General features: G+C 33.5%; 1 protein-coding gene across 1 annotated transcript in view; it reads left to right on the plus strand.

Moving 5' to 3' along the window:
* The window catches only part of LRP1B (low density lipoprotein receptor-related protein 1B), a 1,756,854-nt gene that overhangs the window by 1,491,694 nt on the left and 248,742 nt on the right, over window positions 1–16,418 (plus strand). Inside the window, exons 54-57 of the mRNA XM_014548045.1 lie at window positions 3,412–3,552; window positions 5,256–5,443; window positions 11,711–11,894; window positions 15,404–15,489. Of these exons, the coding sequence (XP_014403531.1) occupies window positions 3,412–3,552; window positions 5,256–5,443; window positions 11,711–11,894; window positions 15,404–15,489 (599 nt within the window). The remainder of the gene's footprint in view (window positions 1–3,411; window positions 3,553–5,255; window positions 5,444–11,710; window positions 11,895–15,403; window positions 15,490–16,418) is intronic.

Here is a 16,418-nt window from a genome sequence, read left to right on the forward strand (position 1 = left end):
TCTGCACTTTACTTCTGCACCTCCTCTGAGTCTCAGTGTGCTTTTCTCTTTCCTTCTAGTTGTAGAATTTCCACTCAGCCAGCCTTCCTGTGGTTCTGGATGATGTCAGTTTTGTCTTTCAGATGTATTTTTGAAGTGGTTGTGCGAGGCAGCAATTTCAGGTGTTTACCTATGCTGCCATCTTGGTTTTCTCCAGAAAATGATTTTTGAAGCACTGAAGAAGCAGGGAATGTTAGTGAGAGGAAATCCTGTTTAGATGCTACATACTAGAATATGACATGGTGGCTAAGCATGGACCCTACAGCTAGACAGCCTGGCCCAAATTGTGGCTCTGCCACTTACTAGCTGTGTGACATGGTAAAGTTATTTCACATCCCAGTGTCTCAATTTCCTCATCTGTAAAAAAATTATAGCAGCATTGCTAAACTCTGAGGTCTGATAAGAAAATTAAATGATTTAATATTTCAAAATGCTTAGAGTAGTTCCGGAAATACAGAGCAAATTCTGTATTTGTTTACAAAGATCTGCATATTGAAATAATTGAGGAATAGCAATTAATATTGTGTGAAGTAAGTTGAAACCAGAAAATTAAGTTGACATTAGAACCTAAAAACTCTGAAAAATAATGTTATATAATTTGTATTTAATTATTTTGTCTCTCAGCAGTCAGAACACATTTTGAAACAGAGGGATGTCTCATTCAAATTTATGTTTTAGGACCATCTTTTTCAGCAGAGTGGATCAAATGCTGCCAATAGAAAGGGGAACAATATTAGTTAGGAGGTTGTTGCAATCGCTCTGATGTTTAATGATGTGATTCTGTACCAGGGTAGAAACAGTGGCATGGAAAGTGCAGAGGGGGGTCAGAATTAATTTACAGTCATATATGGATAAATGAGTATTTCTAACTTGATGACTTGGTAAGTGTGGTGTTAATTAGCTTTGGAACAAAGGATTTTAAGGGCTAGTTTTGCTGGTGTAGAAGAAAGATCTAACAAAAAAATGTATTTTTTTATATCATGAAAATGAAATGTTAATCAGATAATCACATGTAGTGAATGTCTGAAAATTTGGTTCTAAAGACCAGAACTGTGATCTGGACAAATAATGTTAATTCGGTGGTAATCAGCATAAAAGTGGTACTTAAATATGATAAAGAATGATTTAAATTTTATTTTTTACATGTTTCTTCAGTTTCCAAAATGTCTACAATGAATGAATATTGCTTTTTTTAAAAAAAATTAAAGACAAAAGTCTTATAAAATCCAGGGTTTGATCACAGCTTTACCATTTATGTGAACCCAGCTAGATCACTTTACCTTCTTTTTTCATCTTCATTTACAAGTTCCCACCATCCCAGTTATACTTTTCAGAGGCAGGTATATAGTGTGATTTTAATAGTTTTAAAAAACTAATAAAAGGATTACACACATTAAAAAGAAAAAAAAGAAAAAAGAATAGCCGGGCTGGTGTTGCTCAGTGGTTGAGTATTGACCTCTGAACTAGGAGGTCATGATTTGATTCCCGATTGAGGCAAATGCCTGGGTTGCAGGCGGTTGGGTCGCCTGTGGGTGGTTTGCAGGAGGCAGCTGATCAATGAGTCTCTCTCATCATTGATGTTTCTATTTCTCCTCCCTTCCTCTCTGAAATCAGTAAAAATTGTCCTCTGAACTAGGAGGTCGTGGTTGATTCCCGATTGAGGCAAATGCCTGGGTTGCAGGCTGGGTCGCATATGGGTGGTTTGCAGGAGGCAGCTGATCAATGAGTCTCTCTCATCATTGATGTTTCTATTTCTCCCTCTCCCTTCCTCTCTGAAATCAGTAAAAATAAATTTATATATATAATATACTCAACAATATAGATAGGAAAAGAGAGATAGAAATAGACTGAAGATTGAAGTAAGGGCTTCATCTACAGCACTTTGGGGTGGAACAATAGAGGACTTCGTATAGAAATAGGGAAAAACGGGGAAAGCAGAGAGAAGCCTGGATTTCCAAGGTAGTGTGGTCAATGATGTCAAAGACTACAAGAAAATGAAATAGATAAGAGTAAGAGACACCTTTGAATTTGACACTTGTCACTTGGTGTCTTAGCTCTGAGGAATTTCAGAATGTAGATCTTAATGAATCAAAGAAGAACTGGAGGAAAGTAAGTGGAAGTGAAAGAGAGATGTGTTGTTAAGAGTCATGTCAATGGACCTTTATTGTTTTGTGGCTGGGAGAACCTTGAATAGACACAGTAACACAAAAGGAGGAACTAGTGCTCAGGGAGAGGGAGGGAAAAAACATTAAGGAAGTTGAGGAGAGTTAGAACTATCTACTTTTGCCTTCAAAGTGCTAGATATCTCAAGTGATCATTGTTGAATTAGTTTTTTATTAGAATTTTGTTTATTTTTTTAAACCACAAAAATCTTATTTTCTCTCTCCAAAAATAGACTATTTGCTTAGATTTACCAGAAAGTTTATAATAGAAATGACAGGTGTTATTATTACAAAATTAGGGGAGAAATCTAATTTAAAACTTGGTAACATTCACAATTAAAAGAATTTTACTCACAGTCAGGCATAGATATGAACATTAACAACTGATGGGCTAATATTGTGATTTTAATAAAGCTTTTAAATGCATCTAAGAATCAATATATAATTGCAATACTTCTTGTACTTATTGCTCTATAATTGGATTTTCATTTCCCTTATCTAAATAATTTATTTACACTTTGAATGTTGATTCCCAAACATAAACATGACATTACAGCTTCTGAGAAGTATCGTTATAACTCAGAATCAGTTCATCCATAAGCTCTAGTACTGCACCTAACCGAGCTTGGTCTTAAAGATAATTCTAAGAGCTTCCATTCTGTTTTTCATTCTAAGGGAACTCTTTAGAATATATCTAATAGGTGAACAGAGATGGTATACTGGAGTCCTGTGTTCTTGTGTTCTCCTCTAGAAACAGTAACAGTGCCTTGTTTGCAACTTTATTTTCTGGACTTCGGTGCTACTTCCCAGCCACAAATATTTCTTGCAAGTATGACCACTGTCCCAGATAGAAATAGAAACATTTCCCATAGGAGGCATTGATAATCCACATGGTTAGTCAGGTATAGTGTAGATTAGAGGTTGCAGTTCTAAATAATGTTTGTTATATCCCTAACTGGTGTGGCTGGGTGGATAGAGCATCAACCTATGGACTGAAGGTGTTAATGCCCAGATTTCAGGATCCCCAAGAAACCACATCAGGGAGCCAGCCAGTCCGATGCAAAAGCATAAGAGTCTTTATTTGAGTCTCTCACATCAATGTTTCTAACTCTCCCTCTCCCTTCCTCTCTGTTAAAAAAAGTCAATAAAATATGAATAATGTTCATTATATACATAATATAAATTAGAATCTTTATTTCTTTGTCTCTAGAATACCGACCATGTAATGCAGAAGAATTCAGTTGTGCTGATGGACGATGTCTTTTACATGTGCAATGGCAGTGTGATGGAGACTTCGACTGCCCTGACCATTCTGATGAAGCACCTTTAAACCCAAAGTGCAAAAGTGCAGGTACAGAAAATATATGAAGCTATGCTTATTCCAAAATCTGTCTTTTTTTAATGGCAAGATTGTGACTCTGATTTGCTTAGTATAGTAGTAAATGAAAGGACATGCAAATCACTAAGCATTGATGTATCTAGTGACACTATGCAGAATATAATAATGTTTTGAAGCTAGTTTTATAAATTTAGTATGTGCTAAAAACATGAAGATTTCAGGCAACGAACCTGATGAATCCATCACCCTGCCCCTTCAAAAAGGTCACCTTTTCTTAATACATTATTTTATGTGAATAAAGTTTCCCGGCTACACTTCAAAAATTCAAACATAAAAGAAGTTGAGATTTACTGAGAGAAAGTCTGTGTTATTCATATTTAGGCGAAATAAAGTAAATTGTATATTAACTAAATATATACATGGCCAAACTTGGTTTATTGATAATTTCACTATTCTTTACTGAATATACAGTGGGGCCTTGACTTATGAGTTTAATTCGTTCCGAGACCGAGCTTGTTAAGGAGCTCGTTAACTCAAATTATTCTATCAACTCAATGCCAAAAATTGGCCGAGAGATAGCTGGTATCTCAAAAAACTCGTTAGTCGGGACACTCGTAAGTCAAGGCCCCACTGTATAGTCAAATTTTTAGAATATATTTTTATTGATTTCAGAGAGGAAGGGAGAGGTAGAGAGAGATAGAAACATCAATGATGAGAGAGAATCATTGATTGACTGCCTCCTGCATGCCCCCAAATCGGGATTGAGCCCACAACCATGCATGTGCCCTGACTTGGAATTGAACCAGTGATCTCTTGGTTCATAGGTTGAAGCTCAACCACCAAGGCACACCTGGCCATAGTCATGTATTTTATAATAAAAAACTACTCATGTAGTTTGCATGTTAATAAGTTTGCTTTTATCATGTTAAATAATGAGTAACATTCAAATCATCATGATAAGAGTAGCTTGAAAACCTGGACTACTTTCTGTGGCTATATATGGAACAACTATTATTCACTAAAAATGGCTTTTTTATGCCCTGATTTTTAAATGTCAATGTTATATTTCCAAGATGGAAAAAATTAGGAATATCTACCTATTCTGGATTCGTAATTTTTAGTGACATTTAATTTCACAGAGACCTATGGCTTGAGGGAAATGTCAAACCATCATTACACTTTGATCTCAATTGTCACACTATAGATGAAGACAGAAATATTCCATTAATTTTACTATAGATGCATTTTTTATAAAAAAAAACTTTCTTGATGATTTTTAGAGAGGGAGGAAAGGAGAGGCAGAGAGAGATAGAAACATCCACGTGAGAGCAAAACATTGATTGGCTGCCTCCTTTATGCTCCCTAATGGGCATCAAATCCAAAACTCCAGCATGTACCTTGACTATGAATCTAACTGACAACCTTTTGGTGCATGGGACAATGTCCAACCAACTGAGTCACGCTGGCCAGGGCTATAGACTCTTGTCTTGATTGTTAATTTTCATGATAAAGCAATGTACAGTGGGTTGAGCAAAAGTGCAGTTTGCTTTTGGTTTTCTATATTTTGTGTGTAAATAGAAAGCATTTTACATGTACATATATTTACTCTGATTTTAGACAGATAAGTTATCATATTTGTGAATGTTTTCAACAACTGGAGTATAAAAACAATGGCATGCCCTTTATATTCCATTCGTTTTATTTTCTTTTTCCAGAACAGTCATGCAACAGTTCATTTTTTATGTGCAAAAATGGCAGGTGCATTCCCAGTGGAGGTCTGTGTGACAATAAGGATGACTGTGGCGATGGCTCAGATGAGAAAAACTGCCACATAAATGAATGTTTGAGTAAGAAAGTCAGTGGATGTTCTCAAGATTGCCAGGACCTCCCAGTTGGTTACAAGGTTGGTATTCATCAAAAATAGCAAATCACCGGATACATTAGAATTTGATTAGACAAAAATAAAAAGGAATTATAAAAAGAAAGACTCATGGACTCAGACAACAGTCTGGTCATTGCCAGGGGGGAGGAGGTGTGGGGAGGTAGAAGAAGGCAAAGGGGAGATAAATGGTGATGGAAGGAGATCTGACCTGGGGTGATAAACATATAATACAATATACAGATGATGTGTTGTAGAATTGTATGCCTGAAACCTGTATAATTTTATTAACCAATTTCACCCAAGTAAATTCAATTAAAAACATAATTTGGGGGTAACAAAAACTTTTTAATCCAATATAGCTGTAAAATGTAAAAGGCATCAAAATATTGTTAGCGCTCTGACCAGTGTGGCTCCATTGTTAGAGCTTCAGCCTTCACACCAAGGGGTCACGGGTTCGGTTCCCAGTCAAGGATACATACCTGGGTTGCACTTTTGACCACTGGCTCCACTTGGGGTGCATGCAGGAAGCAACCAATTGATGTGTCTCTCTCACATCAATGTTTCTCTCTCTCTCTCTCTCCCTCCCTCCCTCCCTTCCTCCCTCCTTCACCCACTTCCTCCCTTCCACTCTTTCTAAAAATCAATGGGAAAAATATCCTTGGGTGAGGATTGACAAGAAATATATATATGTTTGCAAAATTATTTAAATGGAGAGTTCTATATATGCAACCCATAATAATAATGTGGTGTAATTTTGTGAAAATATACTCAGGAAGACAAAAAAATCAAAATATTTTTCAATATATGCTGAACATAAAGAAAAAAAGTAAGAAAGAGAGGCTTAGTGTTTAGAAAGATTACTGCTATATTAATAGCTGCATTAGATATGTATGTAATTCCTAAGTTCCCATTTCTTCCCTCATCCTCCCTCCCATACACAATTGAAGTTAAATGGGCTAATCATTTATTTACCACAATACTGGAGAGTACATTTTTTTTTCATATGAGCAGGGAAGAAGAAAAACAAAACAAAACAGAACACGTGAAGTATTAGAACTGAGTGCAGGTACATTAACAAAATAAATCATGCCTGATAGTCTAATTGCTTTCTCTTAGTACCATTTTCCTGAAGCGAGTGTTTCACTGACAAAACTGATGGACAGAAATAGCATTTTAAAGCATCTGCTTCATTCACGTTGGAATGGAGGATGCAAACAAACAAAATATTAAAATTAAAGTTGTGTATTCCGTAAATTGATTGTGTAAGTTGGGAAAGTCTCCGGGGGAGCAATTCATTGGAAATAGTGGTGTTTTTTTTTTTTTGTTTTTTTTTAACTGAGCACTAGCTCCATGTGAACCACAATAGGGCATGGCTCTTATAAACACAGAGGGAGTCTAATGGCAGTTAGGGCCACTGCAGAGGTCAGATGTTGTTCTACTAAGTGTTGCACCGATCGGAACGTACCTGGGGTACTGTTGACGTGTTGCACATGGCACTTTAAGAGAAACCTTAACAAACGGTAGTGTATTCAAATTTGTACATCGAGAAGCATACAGGGTCTGGGACACACACATTTGGAAGATGTTTTGCCTGGAATGAAGATGATTAATTGGCTCTATTCAAGTATATGAAGCACTGGAATAGGCAGCATATTTACTCTGAGTTGTTTCAAAGGTTGGAGTTAGAGTTAGGAGGCAGATTCTGTTCCATATAAGGAAAATTGTTCTAAGGTCAGAACTCTTTATATTGGAATGAGCTGCGTTATTTCTCACCAGTAAAAGTGTTTCAGCTATGACTAATGCCTTTCTTTAAGGAAGGATGATAGAGAAAAAAATGTGTGCATTGTACAGAAGGCTCGTTTTTCCTACCTGCCTTAACATTCTATGACAAGCCAGGTCTTATAACGGTCAATTCAGCCAAATGACCGTGTTGCCGTTTTTAATCTCTGTATTTCTGTCATTATGATTAATTTAACTACATTGATCAGGATTTTACTATATGTAGATACAATCTAAAAACTACAGTAATTAGCCCTGAGCTGGTGTCTTATGGTCCCTTACAGCATAAGGCTGCAAGTTTGATTCCATTCGGGGAATGTATGGGAGGCAAACGATCAATGTTTCTCACTTACATCCATTTTTTTCTCTCTCCCTTCTCTCTCTCTAAAATCAATAAGTATGTCCTCCGGTGAGGAAAAAACAAAAAAGACATAAAACACACACTCACTCAGGAACACTATCCTGTAAGTAACAGGGAAGCAAGACGAGTCCAGATAGCTCTGAATGAGATGACTATGTATCAAATAATTAATTTTGTCAGTATTTGAAATCCAATGAAGCATAAAAATATGTTAGCTATTTATTTACAATCAATATAGAAATTTTTCCTGGAAAAGCAGGGGATATGTCATAGAATTATTACCGGAAACTAAGAATTTTAAGTCATAGGTTATAATTAATTATTTAGTTCTGTCTACATAATATACAGTATAAGTCTATATATCTATAGAATATATATGTGTGTCATATAATATGTATATCCAAAATGTAAATTTCAAAGTAGTTTATTTGTGTTTATTCTGTGTGTATTTAAACTTTGTCATAACAATCTTGGTGGTAAAATCTAAAAATTATAGAGTATCAATTATAACCTTTTGACATATCATTCAAAATGAGGTTTAATGTTTTTTTAAATGCCTGCATATAACAAGTATTTTGTGCCCAGAAATGCTATATTTGGAAAATTACTTTTGGTAGCAGTATATGTCACCCTGAAAAATACATTAAAGCATACTATTTTAATCACTTTATAAGACTCCTTACACAAAAATATTTGTTTTTCCATACCTTTAAAATATCAGTGTTTTTATTTTGACTTCTCTAGAAATGATTTAAGTGAGAATTCTAGTTGAAATAGACACTCTATTTCATAATACAAAAATTCTTTGTATATGATACCTGACAGAATTCTGTGAGTAATATTCCTGAATATATACACATGCCAGAACCGATGAATAAAATGAAACATCTACTGTGGGAAACAGACCGGTATAAAAATTTAAGGAGCTAAGTTTAGAATCATAAATAAGAGGTTTAAGCAGAGGTTCAAGCACAAATTTTACATATATATTTACTGGTAGGAAATTTAGTAAAAAGTCTATGTACAAAAAAATGCTTAACTATTTGGGGGAAAAATGTCAGATGATGGGGTTTTCTTTTTAAGGAAATGGGGAAAACTATCTAATAACTTATTTGTCAATACATTATCAGCAGTACATGTCAAGAAATCCACATTCTGCAACAAAATTAAAATTGCTGATGAAAGCAAAAATTAGATCTTATGAAATGTGAACAATTTATATGTTTGCTGTAAAACACATACAATATATCTATTCAAAAGAGAGTAATAACATTTACTAAAGCAAGAATCTTATTTTGAAGAGAAGGGAAACTTACCGTGTGAAAAATAAAAATACTTCTGAGAGAGAAGGAAGTTTTAATGTATTCATTAGAAATAAAATAATGAATGTTTGTCAAATATCACATTAAAAACTGCACAAAAATATTCCTGAATGTAATAGGTAAATTTGGGTTGCTATGTTTCTTTCTTCCAGTTTTATGATCTGATATGAAAATTAACACAAAGCAGAAAAATTTGAAATAGTTCTTGATGAGTAGGAAAATTAAAATGACGTTGAATATATATAAATCTCACTTTCATAAAAATTGTCTTTTTAAGTGAAGGTGAATAAATTTTAAACTGTTATGAATCTCTCATCTCCTATTGTTGAATATGCAAGTGATTATTATTTCTTTTCATTTTGTTCATATAGGTCAGGGTAGTAGAATTTCTCATAGATGTTTATTAATTATTTAAGAGTAAAAATATTTTTGTTATAACAAGGTTACTGGATTGGGTAGTAAATTATTATTATTTTTAAATATATTTTATTGATTTTTTACAGAGAGGAAGGGAGAGGGATAGAGAGTTAGAAACATCGATGAGAGAGAAACATCAATCAGCTGCCTCCTGCACATTCCCTACTGGGATGTGCCCGCAACCAAGGTATATGCCCTGGACTGGAATCGAACCTGGGACCCTTGAGTCTGCAGGCCGATGCTCTATCCACTGAGCCAAACTGGTTAGGGCAGTAAATTATTTTTTAATATTTTTTATTAAATAAATAATTAAAAAACTTACTGTAAACCTTAAACATCCCAATTCCATTTGCTTATAGAAATGTGTAATACATTCAGTAGCATTTACCAATTTTACCTTCAGGAAATTAATATTCCATAAAAGTGTTTTTATCTAAGCTGTCTCTTTCATATTGTAGTTCTATAAGCCTTGATATTAGCCATTCAAAGTGATTTTCAGAAATCCTGTTAAAATTGGGACACTGTTTAAGTTTTTTATACTTTTTGAGGGGGATTCAACATAGTTTATGCAACTTCTTTTCGTTTGTTCTAAAGTGCCCTTGAATTTAGCATTGCCCTGTGTCTGCCTATGGGTCTTCTGGCTTCCTGACCACATGATCGATTACAGGGTCTAATTTCCAGTCCTTCTCAGTGACATCTTCTTGTATCCTGTCAGTTTCTCATTTTTAAAAATATTTATTTTTTAATAATTGTGGTAACATACAGGGTACCCCCCAAAATGTATACACACTTTAATAGCTGATAGCTCACATTGATGTTTCTTTCTCTTCAGATTTTATCCTCTTGCCTTTCTACATCAGGTAGTAAGTTAAGTCTTCTTAATTACTTCTTAATTACTTGGGAAAGTAGTATTGCCACTGCCTAAGATATGAGAAGGACTTACCCAAACTGTCCTTCTCATATCTTAGGCTGTGACAATCCTACTTTTCCAAAGTGTTGTTTTTGCTTTCATTTGCTGGCTTGCTAGTAGGTTTTATTGATTAAACACAGCACAATCCTTTATTATTGCCTAGGATTGTTAGATAAATATTGGTGAAATTTGTTAAAGAATAAAGTGCTAAGAACTTAAAGGGATTTAGTTCTTATAAAAGGACTTAGAAAGAGGTATTTATCTTTTGAACAGCTTCAGGTGAAGTTGATGTTTTCCCTCCTAGTAATAAATACCTTCTTGTACTTAAAAAAATTCTAGCCCTCGATTAATTGTTGGCTGACTATTTAACAATATGTGTATATGTATCTCCTATATTATCCTAAAAATATAAAAATCTCTTCTGTTATCTTTACCCTTAAATAAATTATCTAAATTATGAAATGTTTACTATGGCTAACCCTTAACTACTAGTTACTCTTAATAACTTAAAGTTCTTTCTTAATTCACTGTCCCACACAATACTCACAATTTTCTTTATTCAAAGACCACTAAATAGCCTTGGTAAATGTTAATATGACCATAATCTTCTGGCCAATTATAGGTTCATTTTGTATAATTAGAATTTTCATATGCTTCTTGGCAGGGACTGAATAGAGAACTGAAAGACAGTGACCAATCATAGCACCTTATTATTTCCAGGAATTCAAAAACATATTTGGCATGACATAGTACTCAGAATTGACATGCCAGTTAGTAAATTTTGTAGATCATCCTCAGAAGCTCATGTAGAAGATCATAGAGGTGCTGAAGAAAAGATTTGATGATACAAATTTATTTAATAATGATGGAGAAACTATGTTATTATTATTTTTCCAGATAACATCAACATATCTGATTATGGAATCAGACCCAGTTGATAAATATTAATTGATCTTTACTATGTGTTAAAAAATTACAGACAGCCTCAACTCTCCTCCTGGCTTTATCTAGGCAACTTCACCTTTGTTCCTCTGGGTTTCTCATCAGTTAACTAAGGAAAATAATACTTACATCATAAATTTCTGTAAGGCTCTAATACAATAACATGTGATAATGTTAGTAATCTTCAAAGTTCCACGTAAGGTTTAATTCTTATGACTGTTAAAGTCTTCTAAAAAGACAATATAATGAAATAGAATAGGAATGAAAGTTGACAGTTCAGTTCTGTTGTATTTGTCATTCTTTAGTCACATGGCTACAGTGATATCAGTTAACTTTTATAATCTTCCCAACCTCAGATGTTCAAATGAAGATATTTCAGAGATTTTTGACTTTAACTTTATATGATATTTGTAATGCTTATTGAAGTTTAATCTCTGTGTGTGTGACAGAAAGATTTGCCATTACCTTTTGTGGGTTCAGTCATGTTAAAGGGATACCCAATAAGAAAAGACAGTGACAATGGTATGAATTGCTTATGCTTGTTTTTAATTCTGCAGTGCAAATGCTGGCCTGGATTCCAACTGAAGGATGACGGTAAAACGTGTGTAGACGTTGATGAATGCTCTACGGGCTTTCCGTGTAGCCAGCGGTGCATCAATACATATGGGACCTACAAGTGCCTCTGTACAGATGGCTATGAAATACAACCTGATAACCCAAATGGCTGCAAATCACTTTCAGGTATCAAATTGAACTTGTCCACTGATCCAATCTCAGTTACACACATGGATCCTGAATTTCATAGCCATTTTATTAAATCATTCATTCTTGCTATTTCTCAGAAATCAAAATTCTTCCCAACTTACCTTGGTCTGGGATCTATCATTCTGATTTTGTGTTGTCCACAAACTGCTCTGTTTATAATAATATTGCATGACGGTCTTGTGAATTATTAGGGGTTTTTATTTGTTTTATTTATATTTTAAGAGTGTTCACAGAAACAAGAACAATCTCTAGCATTGCCTCCTGCTGAATCACAGGTGCTTAGGAGCAGGCTTGGCCTCGACCATTAAAGAGCCTATTGTGACAGTGTTCTTACAGTTTTTCCGTCTTCCCTACACCACACACACTCACATAGGCATGTCAAGGAGAACAGCTAGTCAATAATAGCAACAATAGCAATGATGACAACAATAATAAATCAGCTATGTAAGATAACTTGGATTTTTCCAGTGATTCAGCAAAATTATTAAACTTCTCTTTGTTCCAAATAGTGTGATTGTTTGTAAAGTAAAAAAAATTCAATAAAACATGACCATAACTGAAAAATATATTGTAATTTTTAGTGGAGATTATCACATATATTAAAATGATACAAAGCAATATATAATAATTACTATTAAAATGGATAAATAAATGGTACATAAGGTGTTTCTATCACCCTTACTTTGCTTTGGAGTATAATGAGTCACATAACACTGCCAGTTTCTTTCAAAATACATTCTGGGGACAGCATTTAAAACATTAGATGTTTTCTCATCTACTATGGTACTTTCATGAAATAATTACCAGGAATAAAAAATAATACACAAAATCTACAAACCAGTCAGTTTCCATTACTATAAACTTTTCATAAAAGATTGTAGAAAGGCGATGAATGCTAATGATCAAATTTGGGTCTTGTTATATCATATATCCATGTTGTATTTATTTTCCATTAACAATAATAATTCAAAACAAATAATAGTTGACACAAAAGGAATGTAAATATTTGCTAAAGAGAAGCTAGATTTATTTCCAAAAGCATTGAGATATAATTAACATATAACATTGTGTAACTTTAAGTTGTACCATGTATTGATACACATATATTGTAATATGATTATCACCATAGTGTTAGCTAAGACCTCCATCACTTCACATTATTACCATTTATTTTTGTGGTGAGAATATTTAATATCTACTCTCTTAGTAACTTTCAAGTACATGTTACAGCATTGTTTTCTATAATCACAATGCTGTGTGTTAGGTCTCCAGAACTTATTCATCTTCTAAATGGAAGTTTATATTCTTTTATCAATATCTCCCATTTCCCCACCACCACCACATTCAGACACTAGTAACCTCCATTCTACTCTTTGTTTCCTTCATACATTTTTGTTATTCATTCATCCTTTGACAGACATGTAGGTTGTTTCCACATCTTTGCTCTTGTCTGTAATGCCGCAGTAACCAGGGATAGCAGATACATATTTGGTACCTTGTTTTTATTTCTTTTGGACATATACAAAGAAGTGAGATTTCTGGGTCATATGGTAATTCTATTTTTAACTTTATGAGGAAGCACCATATTATTTGCTACAGTTCTTGCACCAATGTACATTTCTGCCAACAATGCACAAGTGCTCTCTTTTCTCCACATCCTTCCCAGCATTTGATATCTCTGGTCTTTTTGATGCTATCCATTCTAACATTGTAGTTTTGATTTGCACTTTCCTAACGAGTATTGCTTTTGCGCAACTTTTCATGTACCCATTGGCCATTTGTATGTCTTCTTTGAAAAAAAATGTATATTCATCTCCTCTGTCTCTTTTATTGATTTTTTTGCAATTGAGATTTAGGAGTTCTTTATAAATGTTTTGGATATTAATGCCTTATCAGATATAATGTGCAAATATTTTCTCTAATTCTGTAGGTTGACTTTTATTACACTGTTTCTTTTGCTGTGCAGAAGCTTTTTGGTTTGATCTAGTCCAACTTATTTACTTTGTTGCTTGTGCTTTTTGTGTGATACCAAAATAATTATTACCAAGATCTATGTCAAGAAGTTTATGTCTTACATTTCCTTCTAAGACTTTTATGGCTTAAAGTCCTACAGTTAGGTTGTAAAGAACAGAATTGCTTAAGTACTGAGGTAGAACACGACTGATCAATTTTATATTTAAATGTAGAACTACATTGAGAAGGATGACAAGGCATCTTCAACTTGAGGGCTTACTCTGTTGGGTAGGGTTCTAAGTCTCAGCTTAGCCTCGACAGGAAGACTGGAATGACTGATGAGGGCACTGCCATCGCTGATGGAAGCGATTGTCCAGCATGTGTAACACATGTTATTAATCCTTGACATAGAGTATGCTAAACTATAATATGTTACCCTATATATTATATATTCACCATAAAATAAAAGATAAAGGGAGCATAAAGTAATAATTTAGAACATAAATTAAACAGGACAAAAACTAAAACTATTAGTGCTGTACAATAAAATTCACATTAGATTACATAAAGTGACTTTTTATTGTTTTTTTCTAATTTCTGCTGACATTAAATTTGCTTACTCAGCAACTAAGTATATGAATACATCTTAGAAACAAAGGTATTTAAAGAGAATTTGAACAAAATTTTTATTGAATTGATCTAGGATTGTAACAATCAAGAATGTGGTCAAATTGATTTTAAATTATTAAGATACATAGTCAAGTAAATATACCATACAAAACTTTCTGAATATCTTTTATTTAAGAAACTAATTTGTTTACAAATAAGTTTGATGATAAAACCAATTGAAAGGCTTAGAGAATCTTTACATATATGAGAATGTTCAAGTTCTTATTATTATCTTTCCTAGTTTCTGGAACAAGTGAGGTACTAAAAGATATTGGACAAACAACAAGAAGGAAATAAAGACTATTAAAGGATTTTAAAAACAGACTCATAAGGAAAGGTATAATTAATGGATAAGAATTATAGATAATGTACATCTAAAATTATTTAAGAGAAGTCCCTAGGCAGATGAAAAAATATGTATGTAGGCAATGATACTCAGTTTTCACTGAAGCTATTCTGAGAGCAAAAAGTAGTTATTTAATCATAAAAAATGAAATATTTGATTATATTAATATTTAACTATACTGTAGGTTTCTAAGATAAGGGTAGCTTATCATTTTTAAAAAAATCATCAAAAATCAGATTATAACAGCAGGTATTTCTACTAATTTCAAATAAATTAGATAACTTAATATTCAAGTGAATTGAGGGAAAGAGAGGGCTAGCATTTATAACTATCTTGATTGTACTGTCTGGGTTTCTACTGCCTTTTCACCTTATTATCAACTGAGGTCTCAGTGTGAATTTTTTAACCATTAATCTACTGGAGGGCACTACATTTGACTTTATATTGCTTCAGAAACTAAGAAGAGTTGAAAACCATGCATCCAAAAAGTCTAATATGTTTTTTGCTTGGTATTTAGATGAAGAACCTTTTTTAATTCTTGCTGATCATCACGAGATAAGAAAAATTAGCACCGATGGCTCCAACTACACCCTTTTAAAACAGGTATGACATTCGATTTCATGCTATTCATTATAGGTACTTCAGATATGCCCTAGAGCCACAGAAATATCTCACAATTTGAATTTATGAAATGCAATTCATAAATACATGCATATATGTATATGAGATTACTATACATTTTATTTTGTTTGAATTGTCCAGGTGATGCTCTGAATTTGTCACATCACACAATTTCAAAGAAAGTAAAAGATGCAAGGTATAATTAATGTAAGCGAGTAACTATCTCAAGAAAAGCCAGAGCAGAGAAAGCATAAGATTCTCTTTTAAGGTGTTTTGTGCATTACCAAATTTGTCCCTCCCCCCCTTGGGATTTAAAAATAAATATTTTTTCATAGGTAATGTAAGAGAGTAACTATCTCAAGAATAGCTAGAGCAGAGAAAGCATAAGATTCTCTTTTAAGGCGTTTTGTGCATTACCAAATTTGCCCCCCCCCCTTGGGATTTAAAAATAAATATTTTTTCATAGAATTCAAGTTTCTATGAAAACAGGAGATAAAACAGGATTAATGATCACCAGCCTTTAAAATTTGTAAAAAGCAAGGGAACAAGAGTGCGATTGTCACTTAGTTAAAAGGTTGTGAGGCACAAGTTTTCAGTCTTACCCTCTTTATCTCCCAACCCATCCCAAGACCCAAGGGAATCTGTTTTGATGTTTGAGTTCTATTGTCAAAGTATATTTACATATGTTACTTGATATGAAAAGATATAATTTCCATTTTATGACAAGATAGAATGCCATGACGTTCTCTTGTCAAATTGTTTCCATCCCAGTCTGCAGTGGAAATAGCATAAAATGAAATGATTAAAACTAGAATGACTACTACATAGACTAGAGGAATCACATATAGTTAGTTATAGCATACTTTTAATTGTCAGAAGAAATAGCTTCTTTGGAATTATTTAGCTTGTAT

This window comes from Myotis brandtii, unplaced genomic scaffold (assembly GCF_000412655.1).
Source record: "Myotis brandtii unplaced genomic scaffold, ASM41265v1 scaffold493, whole genome shotgun sequence".
Taxonomy (NCBI): domain Eukaryota; kingdom Metazoa; phylum Chordata; class Mammalia; order Chiroptera; family Vespertilionidae; genus Myotis; species Myotis brandtii.